Here is a 15,163-nt window from a genome sequence, read left to right on the forward strand (position 1 = left end):
AAGTGGTAGAGTGCTAGTCTTAAACAAAAGAAGCTCAGGGACAGTGCCCAGGCCCTGAGTTCAAGCAAGCAAGCAAGGAAGGGAGGAAGGAAGGAAACCCAATTCTAACCAGGCACTGGAGGCTCATGCCTATAATTCTAGCAACTCAGGAGGCCAAGATCGGAGGATCATGATTCGAAGCCAGCCCAGGCAGAAAAACTCAAGAGACTCTTATCTCCAATTAATTTCCAAAAAAAAAGCCAGAAGTAGAGCTGTGGTTCAAGTGGTAGAGTTCTGGCCATGAGCAAAGAAGCTCAGAGAAAGCACGTAAGCCCTGAATTTAAGCCCTAGGACAAACTGACTGTGTCTGTGTTTGTCTATCTGTCTCTGACACACACACACACACACACACACACACACACACACACACACACACACACACACACACACAGATACAGACAAAACTCTAATTGGAAATGGTATCAGGATATAGGGTCTTTGGGAAGCTATTAGATCAGGAGAGTAGTGCCGCATAGATGAGATTAATGTCCTTATATGAGACCCTAGAGAAAGCTTCCTTCTTTCATTCTTCCTCCCGACATAAGAAAACACAAAGAGAAAACAGACATCTACAAACCAGACCTCTCACCATGTACCAAATCTGCTAGCACTTTTAAAGTTCTCTATCTTCATCACTGTGAGAACTAAATTTCTGTTTATTATAAGCCACCCAGTTTATGGTATTTTGTGGCACCTCTGCTTAGGCAGTAGCCTTCTACTTGCAAGAAGCCCCCAATATCTTTTTTTTTTTTTTTTTGGTCGGTCGTGGGGCTTGAACTTTGGGCCTGGGCGCTGTCCCTCAGCTCTTCAGCTCAAGGCGAACGCTCTACCACTTGAGCTACAGCGCCACTTCCGGTTTTCTGGTGGTTTATTGGAGATAAGAGTCTCATGGTCTTTCCTGCCCGGGCTGGCTTTGAACCTCGATCCTCAGATCTCAGCCTCCTGAGTAGCTAGGATTACAGGCGTGAGCCACCAGCGCCCGGCAAAGCCCCCAATATCTGAAGTGTATACTGAGAAGCCCTGACAAGAAGCAGCCCATACATGAGGTGTGTGACACAATCACATACTTCCAGGGGGATAACAAGGATTACATAGCAGTCTAAAATCCCATCTTCCAAACAATACCAGTCATACAAACCTGAGCCAGTTCCGGCAGTGTAAACTGCATGGTTGTCATATCAGTAGCATTCTCTTGCAAGAAGTGCCAAAGCAAATTGAAATATGTGAAAAGTCAGATCCAGATTATAGAGATCCATAGCTTAAAAATATTCATTAATTAACCTAAGGTTTCATGCCTCATATTACTGTGGCTAAGGTACTTAGAAACTGTCTAAACAATGAATAGAAAAAAAGCTATAAGACCATTATAACAAAAATATTTTCTAAACTGTTACCTGATCAAGGTTTTTGAAAAGGAGAATATCTTTGCAAGCGTCCTGAAGTCTGCATCTCTGCTCATCAGTTTTAGGATAAACCACCTGTCGATCCAAACAAAGTCAGGGAAAAGTTCTTATTCCACTTAAAAATCATCCACTTTTGGGCTGGGAAGGTGGCTCAGTGGTAGAGTGCTTGCTTGCCTTGCGTGCATGAGGCCCTGAGTTCTATTCCTCAGCACCACATAAGCAGAAAAAGCCGGAAGTGGTGCTGTGGCTCAAGTGGTAGACCAACAACTGACCAAAAAAAAATCATCCACTTTTTTTTTTTTTTGGTAGGTTGTGGGGCTTGAACTCAGGGCCAGGGTGCTGTCCCTGAGCCTCTTTGTACTCAAGGTCAGTGCTCTACCACTTGAGCCAAAGCACCATTTCCAGTTTTTGAGTGGTTAACTGGAGATAAGAGTTTCATGGAGACTTTTCTGCCTGGATTTTCTTTGAATCTGATTCTTAGATCTCAGTCTCCTAAGTAGCTAGGATTACAGGCGTGAGCCACTGGTGCCTGGCAAATCATCCACTTAAAAAAAAAAGGATTTCTTCCTTCTGAAAAATTTATAAAAGAAATCAAGAGTCTGTTTTCTATAGATTTAATTCTATACAAATACATGGTGAATGTGTAGAGGCAAAAACCTTAAGAGGCGTGAAAAGTGCTACCATGGCGCCACCTACTGGCTGCAAGGCTGGCAGCACATCTGCTATCCCAAGGGAGCCTCAAAAAGTCCCCAACTATTCCTTCAACAAACATTGACACCCACTCAGTACCAAGTACTAGCTCAGCTCTAGGGATAGAGCAGTGAACACATAGATAAAAATACTTGCTTCCCCATTCTATAAGTACATGAAGGTAGGTAGAGACTGATACTCATACTGAGAGGAACTTTTGAGTTATGTGTCAATGAGTGTGGCCAGGTGAGGCTCGTGGCAGATGTGTTAAGATCCCAAGGAAGTGAGTACAACCTGAGGGAGTGAGTCATGTAGATCAGATCTCTGTGGGAAGAGCAAGTGAAAACGAGGCTTTCTTGTGGGAGAATGAGTAACGAGGAGACAGAGTGACTGATTCGGAATGAGATGGATGGGCTGGAGGTGTAGTGCAGGTGGTGGTGTGCCAGCCAAATAGTGAAAGTGTCAGATACCAAGTCTGAGTCCCAATCTCAGACAAAAAAAAAAGGAAGGAAGGAAGGAAGAAAGAAAGAAAGAAAGAAAGAAAGAGGGGCTGGGAAGGTGGCTCAGTGGTAGAGTGCTTGCCTTGCATGCATGAGGCTCTGGGTTTGATTCCCCAGCACCACATAAGCAGAAAAAGCTGGAAGTGGTAGAACACTAGCCTTGAGCTGAAGAGCTGAGGGACAGCGCCCAGGCCCAGAGTTCAAGCCCCACAACTGACAAAAAGAGAGGTGGGAGGGATGTTAGGTGACTGGGCTAACTGGAGGAGAAGGATGCCCAAATCACAGAAAGTATTATAGGTGAAAGAACTGGAACTTTCTTCTAGCAATATGGGGCATATATGTCACACTAATGACCAAAGACAAGATGTAAAAAAGGTAAGAGAAGGGATAGGTTAAGAGAGATGGATGACAATGTTGTCAGACACTTTGTACTCATATACTGTTTTGTGGAATGAGAACTTCTTTGTACAGCTACTTAAAGATTTAAAAAATAAAAAAAGATGTGACTGATGTTTTTGTGTTGTTGTTTTTCTGCTATTTCTGGGGATTGAACTCAGGCCCAAGGCACTGTTCCTGAGCTTTTGTGCTCAAAGCTAGCACTCTACCACTTGAGCCACAGCTCTACTTCCAGCTTTTTGGAGGCTAATTGGAGATAAGAGTCTCACGGAGGGCTGGGAATGTGGCTTAGTGGTAGAGTGCTTGCCTAGCACGAAATGAAGCCTTGGGTTTGATTCCTCAGTACCATATAAATAGAAAAGGCTGAAGTAGTGCTGTGGCTCAAGTGGTAGAGTACTAGTCTTGAGCAAAAGAAGCTCAGGGACAGTGTCCACACCCTGAATTCAAGTCCCACACGGACTTTCCTGCCTAGGCTGGGTTTGTACTGCAATCCTTGAATCTTAACTACGTAAGTAGCTAGGATGACAGGTGTGAGTCAGCCTGGCCTGATTTTTTTTTTTAAAGGAATATATAGTTGCTAATAAGAACAGACCAGAGAAAAGCAAGAAGCTATGCTGACCATTTCAGGGCCAGATGACACCATGAAGGTGTTGACAAATACAGATTTCTGGAAATAGGTCAAAGACAGGACCCATTAAATTCATTAGAAAATTGAATGAGGGTATGAAAAACATAGGGTTCAGGGTGACCTCAAAATTATGGGTACATGCAACTTAACCATGGAATTGTCATGAAGAAAGCTGGAAATGACTATGAGGTGGAAAACAATATTTAAAAGGAAATAATCAAAGCCAGGTGCTGGCAGTTCACACTTATAATCCTAGCTACGCAGGAGGCTGAGGTCTAAGGATTGTGGTTAGAAACCAAGCAGGCAGGAGAGTCTGTGAGACCGATCTCCAATTAAACACCAAATAGTCAGATCCTCAGATTTCAGCCTCCAGAGCAGCTAGGATTATAGGAGTGAGCTATGTTATGATCACTTTCAATGGCTGCAGATTCTCTTGATTTCAATGTAACCCAATTTAGCCCTAGGGAATCCCTTATTCAGGGTCATTTTAGGTTGTTTCCATTTTTCATTATTACAACATGGCCATGATCTCCATTTGTACATCCTTGGAAAGGACCCAACTGTTTATTAGGGTAAGATTTTCCTTTAGGTAATTGCGGTGACAGTTGGCTCGACTATGTTTAAGGGTTCTGCAGCTTCACCATACTTTCAACCATTCCTGCTTTCAATCTATTAGATTAAAAAGAATGGCATTTTATGCCAGGGCCAGTGGTTCACACCTGTAATCCTAGCTACTCAGGAGGCTGAGACCTGAGGATTGTGGTTTGAAGACAGCATGGGCAGAAAAGTCCCTGTGAGACTTCTTTTGTTTGTTTGTTTTGTGCCAGGCCTGAGGCTTGAACTCAGGGCCTGGGCACTGTCCCTGAGCTTCTTTTGCTCAAGGCTAGCATTCTATCACTTAAGCCACAGCACCACTTCTGTTTTTTACTGTTTATGTGGTATTGAGGAGTCAAATCCAGGGCTTCATGCATGCTAGGCTAAGCCACATTCCCAGACCCCTGTGAGACTCTTACCTCCAAATAACCACTCAAAAAACGGAAGTGGAGTTGTGGCTTAAAGTGATAGAACACTAACCCTTGAGCAAAACAGCTTAGGGACAGCACTCAGGCTCTGAGTCCAAGCCCCTGACCATTACCAATACCATCACCAGCAACAACAACAAAATGGCATCTCACTGAAATTTTCATTCATATTTAACTATCAGTACAATATCTAAATATATAGAGGAAGGAAGTTAATGGAAAATACAGTGATTCTTTTTTATTTTTTTTTTTGGGGGGGGGTCCAGTCATGGGGCCTGAACTCTGGGCCTGGGCGCTGTCCCTCAGCTCTTCAGCTCAAGGCTAGCGCTCTACCACTTGAGCCACAGTGCCACTTCCGGCTTTTTTTCTCTTTGCTTATGTGGTGCTGAGGAATCGAACCCAGGGCCTCAGGTATGCAAGGCAAGCGCTCTACCACTGAGCCACCTTCCCAGTCCCAATACAGCGATTCTTATGTGCCACGATTCTAAATAATAATTTTGCTTTTAGTTCTTACCCTTGGATCATTATCTTCCTCTTCTTCATCAGGGTTATAGGTCTCTGCACAGACTAAAAAGAGGGGGGAAAAAAAGAAAAATATGAGTTTACCAAATGTATGGTTTTAGGAAAAATAGGAAGCAAACACTTTTTTTTTTTGGTCGTTTGTGGGGCTTAAACTCGGCCTGGGCACTGTCCCTCAGCTCTTCAGCTCAATGCATGCATTCTACCACTTGAGCCACTGTACCACTTCCGGCTTTCTGGTGGTTTATTGGAGATAAGAGTCTCACAGAATTTCCTGCCCAGGCTAGCTTTGAACCATGATCCTTAGATCTCAAACTCCTGAGTAACTAGGATTATAGGCATGAGCCACCGGCGCCTGGCTATGTATTGTTCTCTGAAGTTAGAATGGTTGTATTTTGAAACATCACTATGAAGCTCATATTCGCCTCCAACTATAACTCTCTGTCCTCTGTCTTCTGAGGGCTGGGGTTGTAAGTTGGCTTGAAAGTTATGAGGATCTTTTTAAAATTCCTTATTTCGAAGGCATTCTCATGAGGCACAGAAGAACCATCTCTTTAAAGATTGGTGATCCTAAATAGGAAACAAAGATATCAACTACTAAGTTCTATGGTAGTGGCAAATACAAATGTGACATTATCCTGCCTCTGATGAGTTATGAAGGAATAAACAATCATGTAGTAATAAATATATATGTGTGTATATATATATATGTATATATATATATATATATATATATATATATATATATAAAATGCATATACAAGAGATATGGAGGTAGTGACCAAGATAATCCATTAAAAGGGCTGGGAAGGTGGCTCAGTGGTAGAGTGCTTGCCTTGCATGCCTGAGGCCCTGGGTTCGATTCCTCAGCACCACATAAGCAAAAAGAAAAAAGGCAGAAGTGGTGCTGTGGCTCAAGTGGTAGAGCACTAGCCTTGAGCTAAAGAGCTGAGGGACAGCGCCCAGGCCCAGAGTTCAGGCCCCACGACCCGACCCAATAAATAAATAAATAAAAGGGCTGGGAAGGTGGCTCAGTGGTAGAGCGCTTGCCTTGTATGCATGAGGCCCTGGGTTCGATTCCTCAGCACCACATAAGCAGAAAAAAAAAGCCGGAAGTGGTGCTGTGGCTCAAGTAGTAGAGCGCTAGCCTTGAGCTGAAGAGCTGAGGGACAGCGCCCAGGCCCAGAGCTCAGGTCCCACGACCAGACCTCCCCCCCCAAAAAAAAATAATCCATTAAAATAGTTCGAAGACATTATGTACACAACTTAAAAAAAAAAAAAGAGAGATTGGGAGTCTTACTATCTTGTTCAGGCTGGCCTCTAACTCACGAGCTTAAGCAATCCTAAACCATCAGCGTAGCTGAGACTAATTCTTAGCTGCTCAGTGGTAGCTAAGAATTTTAAAACAAGGGCTGGGAATGTGACTTAGTGGTACAGTGCTTGCCTAGAATGCAGGAAGCCCTGGGTTCGATTCCTCAGTACCAACTAAACAGATAAAACTGGAAGTGATATTGTGGCCCAAGTGGTAGGGTGCTACCCTTGAGCAAAAGAGGCTCAGTAATAGCACCCAGGCCCTGAGTTCAAGCCCAGGGCTGGCAAAAAAAAAAAACAAAAAACTTTCAGGAAATAGAAATAGATGGGTACATGAGTATGATACTTTGTCTACCTTGGTTTACATATGAAAATTTTTATTTAAAAGGCTGAAAATTAGCTGGCAGTATGGGTAGTGGTAAAAAGTGCCTAGAAAGTACAAGGTCCAGAATTCAAACACTAATATCACCAAAAAAAAAAGTTAAAAAAATTAAAGCTTAGCTGAGCACCAGTAGCTCACACCTGTAAACCTAGCTAATCAGGAGGCTGAGATCTGAAGATCATGGTTCAAAACCAGCCTGGACAGGGAAGTCTGTGAGCCTCTTATCTCCAATTAACTGCAAGAAAACCAGAAGTGGCATTGTGGCCCAAGTGGTAGAGTGCTTGCCTTGAAATGAAGAGAGCAGGGACAGCACCCAGGCCCAGAGTTCAAGCCCCACAACTGACAAAAATAAATGAATAAATAAAAATGAATAAATAAAATCTTATGGTGGGTGCTGGTGGCTCATGCTTATAATCCTAGGTATTGGGGAAGCTGAGATCTGAGGACTGTGGTTCAAAGCTGACCTGAGTAGGAAATTCCATGACACTCTGACCTATCTCTAATTAACCACCAGAAAACCAGAAGTAGAACTGTGGCTCAAGTGGTAGAACACTATCCTTGAGTGGAAAAAGCTCAAGGATAGCACCCAGGCCCTCAGTTCAAGCCTGACAACCGACCAAAAAAAAAAAAAAAAAAAGAGAGAGAGAGAGCTCTTGGGTTTGATATCCAGTACCCTCACCCCCTCACAGACACACATAATGAAAGTAATTTTTTGTTTTTGTTTTTTTGGACAGTCCTGGGCTTCTTTTGCTCAAGGACAGCACTATATCTCTTGAGCCACAGTGCCACTTCTGGTTTTTTCTGTGTATGTGGTACTGAGGAATTGAACCCAGGGCTTCAGGCATGCTAAGCAAGCACTCTACCACTAAGCTACATTCCCAGCCCAACAGTAGTTATTTTTATTAAAATCATTAACATGGAGCCATGTGTGGTGGCTGAACCAGCAGGATCACGAGATTGGGACTAGGCTGGACTGTATCTCATGAAACTATGTCTCAAAAAAGGTATTAAAACATTTATTAGGAGCCAGGCACCAGTGGCTTAGCCTTTAATCCTAGCTACTCAGGAGGCTGAGATCTGAGGATTGCAGTTCAAAGCCAGCCTGTGCAGGAAAGTCCGTGAGATTCTTATCTCCAATAAATCACTCAGAAAACCGGAAGGGATGCAGTGGCTCAAGTGGTAGAGCACTAGCCTTGAGCTGGAGAGCAGAGGGACAGAAGTCCGACCCAGAGTTCAAGCCCCACAACCAACAACAACAAATTATTGGGACTAGAAGTATATCTCAGTTGTAGAATGAGCCTAACAAGCTCAAGGTCCTGATTTCAAACCCTAGTTCCAAATTAAAAAAAAAAAGTTTGTGGGGCTGGTAAGGTGGCTCAGTGGTAGAGCGCTTGCCTTGCATGCATGAGGCTCTGGGTCCGATTCCACATAAGCAGCCACAAGTGGCGCTGTGGCTCAAGTGGTAGAGCGCTCGCCTTGAACTGAAGAGCTGAGGGACAGCGCCCAGGCCCAGAGTTCAGGCCCTGCGACCAACCAAAAAAAAAAATAGTTTATATTTTTGGAAAGACATTATGCCTTAATTCTCTTCCAAAAATGGTTCTGAATTTACTTCTCTTTTCTAGTTCTTTCTCTTTTTTTCCCTTATGGTAATAACACTTAATATGAGCTCCACCTTCATTACTTCCTAACACAGTACTGTATTGTTCTTCTTGCATAACCGAAACTTTATACCTGCTGAACAGCCACTCCCCAATTTCCCTTCCCACCAGTCCCTAGCAACCACCATTCTACTCTCCTAACTCTGTGAGTTTGACTATTTTAGTTACTTGGTTTTTGCAGTGCTGGGGATCAAACCCAGGAGACTGTACACAAAAGCAAATGTTTTAGCATGGAACTATAACCCGGTCCCTTGACTGTTTATAGAGACCCCACACAAATGTAAATTTGTCCTGTCACAGGCTTTATTTCATTTAGTCTAATGTCCTTTTAACCCTAAACTGTTTTGAACTTTCTCACTTCCCTCTGTCCTCCTCCTCTGTTCCCACCCAACTTATCTACTTCCTCTTGGTCCTGGTCCCAATTACTTCCCTCATTTTCTTTCCTTTCTTTTTTAATGTTGGAGACTGAACCCAGAACCTCATGCATGCTAGCTTATTTGACAATTAAGCTACTCTTGTAGCTACAAATCTCTTTTTTAATTTTTTTTTTTTTTGCCAGTCCTGTAGCTTGAACTCAGGGCCTGGGCACTGTTCCTGAGTTTCTTTTGCTTAAGGCTAGCACTCTACCACTTGAGCCACAGTACCTGTTCCAGCCTTTTCTGTTTATGTGATACTGGGAAATCGAACCCAGGGTTTCATGCATTCTAGGCAAGCACTCTACCACTAAGCCACATTCCTAGCCCCCCAAATCTTTTTTTTTTCTTTTTTGCCAGTCCTGGGGCTTGGACTCAGGACCTGGGCACTGTCCCTGAGCTTCTTTTGTTCAAGGCTAGCGCTCTACCACTTGAGCCATAGCATCACTTCTGGCCTTTTCTGTTCATATGGTACTGAGGAATCAAAGCAAGGACTTCATGCATGCTAGGCAAGCACTCTATCACTAAGCCGAATTCCCAGCCCCCAAACCTATTTTTAAGTGCCTACTTGATTCTTGCCCCAATAATTCTGCACTCTTTTTTTAATTTTTATTTTTTTTGGTCGGTCATGGGGCTTGAACTCTGGGCCTGGGCGCTGTCCCTCAGCTCTTCAGCTCAAGGCGAGTGCTCTACCACTTGAGCTACAGCGCCACTTCCGGTTTTCTGGTGGTTTATTGGAGATAGGAGTCTCACGGTCTCTCCTGCCCGGGCTGGCTTTGAACCGCAATTCTCAGATCTCAGCCTCCTGAGTAGCTAGGATTACAGGCATGAGCCACCAGCGCCCGGCTTAATTCTGCACTCTTGTCTCTGTAGATATTACCCGAAGAAGGGCTAAATGATCCTCTATAAAATCTCAAGAAATTCCAGGCATGGTGGTACATACCTGCAATGACAGAACTTGGGAGGCTGAGGCAGGAGGAGCATGAGTTCAGGCCAACATATGCTACAAAGAGAGAATCTGGCTCCAAAGGTTAAAAATCTTCTAAAAAAAAAAAATTGCGCCATCTTAAGATACTCAATACCTACTGAAAATGAAGATTGAAGCAAGCAACCCGGTGCCTTAAAAGAAAGTTATTTTGCTGTTTCCTCCAGCAGATGTCACTAGGGAGCAATGTGATATCATACAAAAGGACAACAGGTTATCTGGCACAATTTCTTCCACTGTGTGTGGTGGGGGGAGGAGGGGGTGCATGCGCACAAGCATTGGTCCTGGGACTTGAACTCAGGCCTTCTGTCCCTGGGGTTTTGTGCTCAAGGCTAGTGCTCTACCATTTCAGCCACAGCTCCATTTCAACTTGAAGCTTTTTTTTTTTTTCTTTTGGTCAGTTGTGGGGCTTGAACTCTGGGCTTGGGTGCTATCTCTGTGCTCTTCAGCTCAAGGCCAGTGCTCTATAGCTTGCCACTTCCGGTTTTCTAGTGGTTTATTAGAGATAAGAGTCTCACGGACTTTCCTGCCTGGGCTGGCTTTGAACCTTGATCCTCAGATCTCAGCCTCCTGAGTAGCTAGGATGACAGGCATGAGCCACTGGCACCCAGCTTTTTTTTTTTTTTTTTGAGGTAAGAGTGTCACACATTTTTCTGCCTGGGCTGGATCCTCAGATCTGAGTAGCTAGTGAGTAGCTAGGATTACAGGCATGAGCCACCGGTGCCTGGCTGCTTCCAAAAATTTAATTGATATTTGGAGATACTTTTATACAAAAATGTGAATCATTACACTTTACTTGAAAGGAAAACTCATTTCTACAAATAAATGAGCACAGATCTTGGTCAGGTCCTGAAGCCCTGTGCTATTCTACCAGCCCCACAGACAGCAGGCACAGCTTGGATCCATTAGTCAGCTAAGGGTGCCTAAACAAAATACCACAGATCAGTTGACATGAAGATAAGAAATTCACTTATTCACAGTTCTGGGGCTGATAGTCCACAATTAAAAAACCAACGGGTTTTGGTGTTTCCGGGAGCTAGCAAAAACTAGCTTGCTTTCTGTGTCCTCACATTTTGCTATCTCTTTAAGGACAGTAGTCCTAATTGCATTAAGACCTCCATTCTTCCTTTTTTTTTTTTTTTTTCCCAGTCCTTGGGCTTAAACTCAGGGCCTGGGCGCTATCTCTGAGCTTCTTTTGCTCAAGGTTAGCTCTGGACTGAACGCAGGGCTTCATGCATGCTAGGTAAGCACTCTACCACTAAGCCACATTCCCAGCCCCACTCTTTTCTATTTTCATTTCACCTCACCTTCTTCCCCCCCCCCCCCAGTCATGGGGCCTGGGCACTGTCCCTGCACCTCTTTGTGCTCAAGGCTAGTACTTTACCCTTTATCACTTGAGACACGCACAGTGCCACTTTCAGCTTTTTCTGAGCAGCTTATTGGAGTTAAGAGTCTCACAAGACTTTGCTATCTGGGCTGGCTTCCAACCACAATCCTCAGATCTCAGCCTTCTGAGTAGTCCAGTGTCTTTAATCATTTTTTTGCTCAAGGCTAATGCTCTACTACTTTAACCGTGTCGTGCAAGAGAGGCATTCATAGGGTACTTTTCTTCTTACAGCCTTGTCTAAGATAATCTCTAAAGCGAGACACAGAACAAGCTGAAGTAATATTCAGTCTGACCAGAGAATGCCAGTATTACCACTATAAAACTGAGGAAACAATTCAATTGGCTCTAAATGGCATAGAAGCAAATGCAGCATAATTTCAAATATCAAAAATACTTACCAAAAAATTGCTTTCATTTGCCGTGTGAGGTTAAAATGTGTTTGTGACTTTAAGTATCACTATCCCACAATACTGTGAAATTTGTGAAATTTATGTAATCACTTAATTAAAAAAATTATTTAAAAAATTGCTTTCATGGCTGGGAATGTGGCTTAGTGGTAGAGTGCTTGCCTAGCATGAAGCTCTGGGTTCGATTCCTCAGTACCATATACACAGAAAAGGCCATAAATGGTCTGTGGCTCAAGTGGTAGAATGTTAGTCTTGAGCAAAAGAAGCTCAGGGACAGTATCTGGGCCCTGAGTTCTTTTTTTTTTTTTTGTCGGTCGTGGGGCTTGAACTCTGGGCCTGGGCGCTGTCCCTCAGCTCTTCAGCTCAAGGCAAGCGCTCTACCACTTGAGCTACAGCGCCACTTCCGGTTTTCTGGTGGTTTATTGGAGATAAGAGTCTCACGGTCTCTCTTGCCCGGGCTGGCTTTGAACCGCAATCCTCAGATCTCAGCCTCCTGAGTAGCTAGGATTACAGGCGTGAGCCACCAGTGCCTGGCTTGTGCCCTGAGTTCTGGCCAAAAAAAAAAAAAATTCTTTCAGAGGAAATTTTATAATTTTAAACATTATAATAATGACAAATGGAAAAGCAAAGATTTTATGTATAATATAAACTATGTACAGATATTCTCTGAACTTGAAAACAAAATGAAGAAATCACAGGTGATTTTCCTTTTAGCACAAGACTGATAATACTATTTTTTGAGATGAGTTTATTTTCACTTAAAATTTCTTATTGTAAAATAGCTTAAAAGCTATATGTTATAAAAGAGAAAACATACCTGATACTCGTCTATTAAATCTGGTAGGAATTGGAACTGCAAAAAGAAAAAAAAAAAGCAACATTTAGTCATTATTACGTAACAATTCCACTACCACCACCCTCTTTTTTTATTTGCCAATCCTGGGGCTTAAACTCAGGGCCCTGGCACTGTTCTTGAGCTACTTTTACTCAAGGCAAGCACTCTACCACTTGAGCGACACCACCACTTCAGCCTTTTTTGAGTAGTTAATTGGAGATGAGAGTCTCACAGAATTTCCTAATCGAGCTGGCTTTGAACCATAATCCTCAGATCTCAACCTCTTGAGTAACTAGGATCACAGGTGTGAGCTACCAGCACTGTTGTAAATAATTCATTTTTTAAAAACCTTATAATTTTAATGTACTTAAGTTGGGTTAACTTTACTTCATGTTCTAATTTGTAAAATTCCAAATGAATAAGAAGTGTTCCAAGTTTACTATAATACCAAGTAATAAAAAATTTCTCTTTAAGCTGGGTGCCAGTGGCTCACACCTGTAATCCTAGCTACACAGAAGTCTGAGACCTGAGGATCATGGTTCAAAGCCAGCTCGATTAGGAAAGTCTATGAGACTCATCTCTAAAAAACAAACCACCAGAAAAACAGAAATGGTGATGTGGCTCAAGTGGTAGAAGGGTAGCCTTGAGCAGATGAGCTCAGAGACAGTGCCCAGGCCCAGAGTTCAAGCCCCATGACCAACAACAACAAAAAGTTTCTTTAGCAACTATCATCACTTCTATTTTATAGTAATTTAATGAGTATTAACTCAGTAAGATTAAAAATAATCATTTCTACTTTCTCAGATATGGGTGGGTTTTCTCCGGTCTTGGTCAATATATGTATCAAATAAACTTACCACTGATCTTTATGTTGGAAAATAATTTCTTACCTCTCTCTCATTTTTTTTTAATCTGTTGTGGGGTTTGAACTCAGGACCTGAGTGCTATCCCTGAGCTTTTTTACTCAAGGCTAGTTCTCTACCACTGTGAGCCACAGCTTTACTTCTGGTTTCCTGGTGGTTAACTGAAGATAAGAGTCTCACAGACGTTCCTGCCAGAGCTGGTAATCCTCAAATCTTAGCCTCCTGAGTAGCTAGATTACAGGTGTGAGCCAGTGCCCAGCTTGAAATGGTAATTTTAAAAGACACAATATTCAAAAGAGACTCATTCAATCTATAAATAAAGGTTTTGTCATAGGTTCTAAAATTATAAAATGTCAGCATTACAAAGTATCTATGAAGTCATCCAGTCTGGCTATGTAGCAAGCAGGCCTCCATTCACATGGCAGCTCTAACTGATGTCACCAGTCCACCTGACTCATCCTGGACTCATCTTTCACTACTTACATCTACTTCATTAACAAATCCATCTGCTCTCCCTCCCACTTCCTCTTGAATCTATCTTCCTCCATTCTCTATTGTTAGTCTAGTCAGAAGCACATCATTTTTTGCCAGTCTTCCCACTGCCAATCTTGCCCTACAATAATCCATAGTCATCAGAGTAATCTTAGCATGTAAGAGGACAATTTGACAGTCTCTGTCAAAATTTTTCTTTTCTTTGCTTTTCTCTTTTTCTTTTTTTTTTGTCGATCATGGAGCTTGAACTCTGGGCCTGAGTGCTGTCCCTCAACTCTTCAGCACAAGGTGAGTGCTCTACCACTTGAGCTACAGGGCACTTTCAGTTTTCTGGTGGTTTATTGGAGATAAGAGTTTCACAGACTTTCCTGCCCGGGCTGGCTTTGAACCGAGATCCTCAGATCTCAGCCTCCTGAGTAGCTAGGATTACAAATGTGAACCACTGGCACCCGGCTTTCTGTCAAAATTTCTAAGTATTAACTGCCTTTAACCCAGGAACAATTTCACTTCTAGGAATATGTGCTAAGCAAAACTCACATGTGTATATTCACACATACACACACACTGAAAGAAACACACACACATACATACATATATATATATGGCTATGTATATTATCACTATACATATAAAAATGTATACTTAAGTAAATGTATATCTACCATGATTGCTAACATATTGTATGGAATAGCAAAAAAGCTTAACAAAAATTGTCTAGAATAAATTAAAGAATGTTGGTCCAGTTAGGTACTAGTGGTCATGACTATAGGAATACCTAGCTACTCAGGAGGCTGAGATCTGCAGATCCTGGTTCAAAGACAGCTCAGGCAGGAAAGTCCATGAGACTCATCTCCAATTAACAACCAGAAAACTGGAAGTGGAGCTGTGGCTCAAACTGGTAGAACACAGGCCTTGAGCAAAGGATGCTCAGAGCCAGTGCCCAGGCCCTGAGTTCAAGCTCCCTGACACCCCCCCCCCCCAAAAAAAAAAAAGTTGGTGCAGCTAGAGTGTACACATCTATGCAGCCATTATGGCTCACATCAGTAATCCTAACTACTCAGAAAGTTGAGCCCAGGAAGATTGTGGTTCTAGGTCAGTTTAAGAAAAACAGTTTGGGGGCTGGGAAGGTGGCTCAGTGGTAGAGCGCTTGCCTTGCATGCATGAGGCCCTGGGTTCAATTCCTCAGCACCACATAAGCAAAAAGAAAAAAGCCGGAAAGTGGTGCTGTGGCTC

The 15,163-nt window shown here is 42.8% G+C and overlaps 1 protein-coding gene across 1 annotated transcript in view; it reads right to left on the reverse strand.

Annotated features, from left to right (window-relative positions):
- Prkar2a (protein kinase cAMP-dependent type II regulatory subunit alpha) overlaps positions 1-15,163 on the reverse strand; it is a 45,421-nt gene that overhangs the window by 18,366 nt on the left and 11,892 nt on the right. The window contains exons 2-4 of the mRNA XM_042665863.1: positions 12,558-12,593; positions 5,193-5,245; positions 1,434-1,517 (exon numbers count right to left, since the gene is read on the reverse strand). Coding sequence (XP_042521797.1) covers positions 1,434-1,517; positions 5,193-5,245; positions 12,558-12,593 — 173 coding nt within the window. The remainder of the gene's footprint in view (positions 1-1,433; positions 1,518-5,192; positions 5,246-12,557; positions 12,594-15,163) is intronic.

Source organism: Dipodomys spectabilis, unplaced genomic scaffold, assembly GCF_019054845.1.
Source record: "Dipodomys spectabilis isolate Male_0828 unplaced genomic scaffold, ASM1905484v1 ptg000360l, whole genome shotgun sequence".
Lineage (NCBI taxonomy): Eukaryota > Metazoa > Chordata > Mammalia > Rodentia > Heteromyidae > Dipodomys > Dipodomys spectabilis.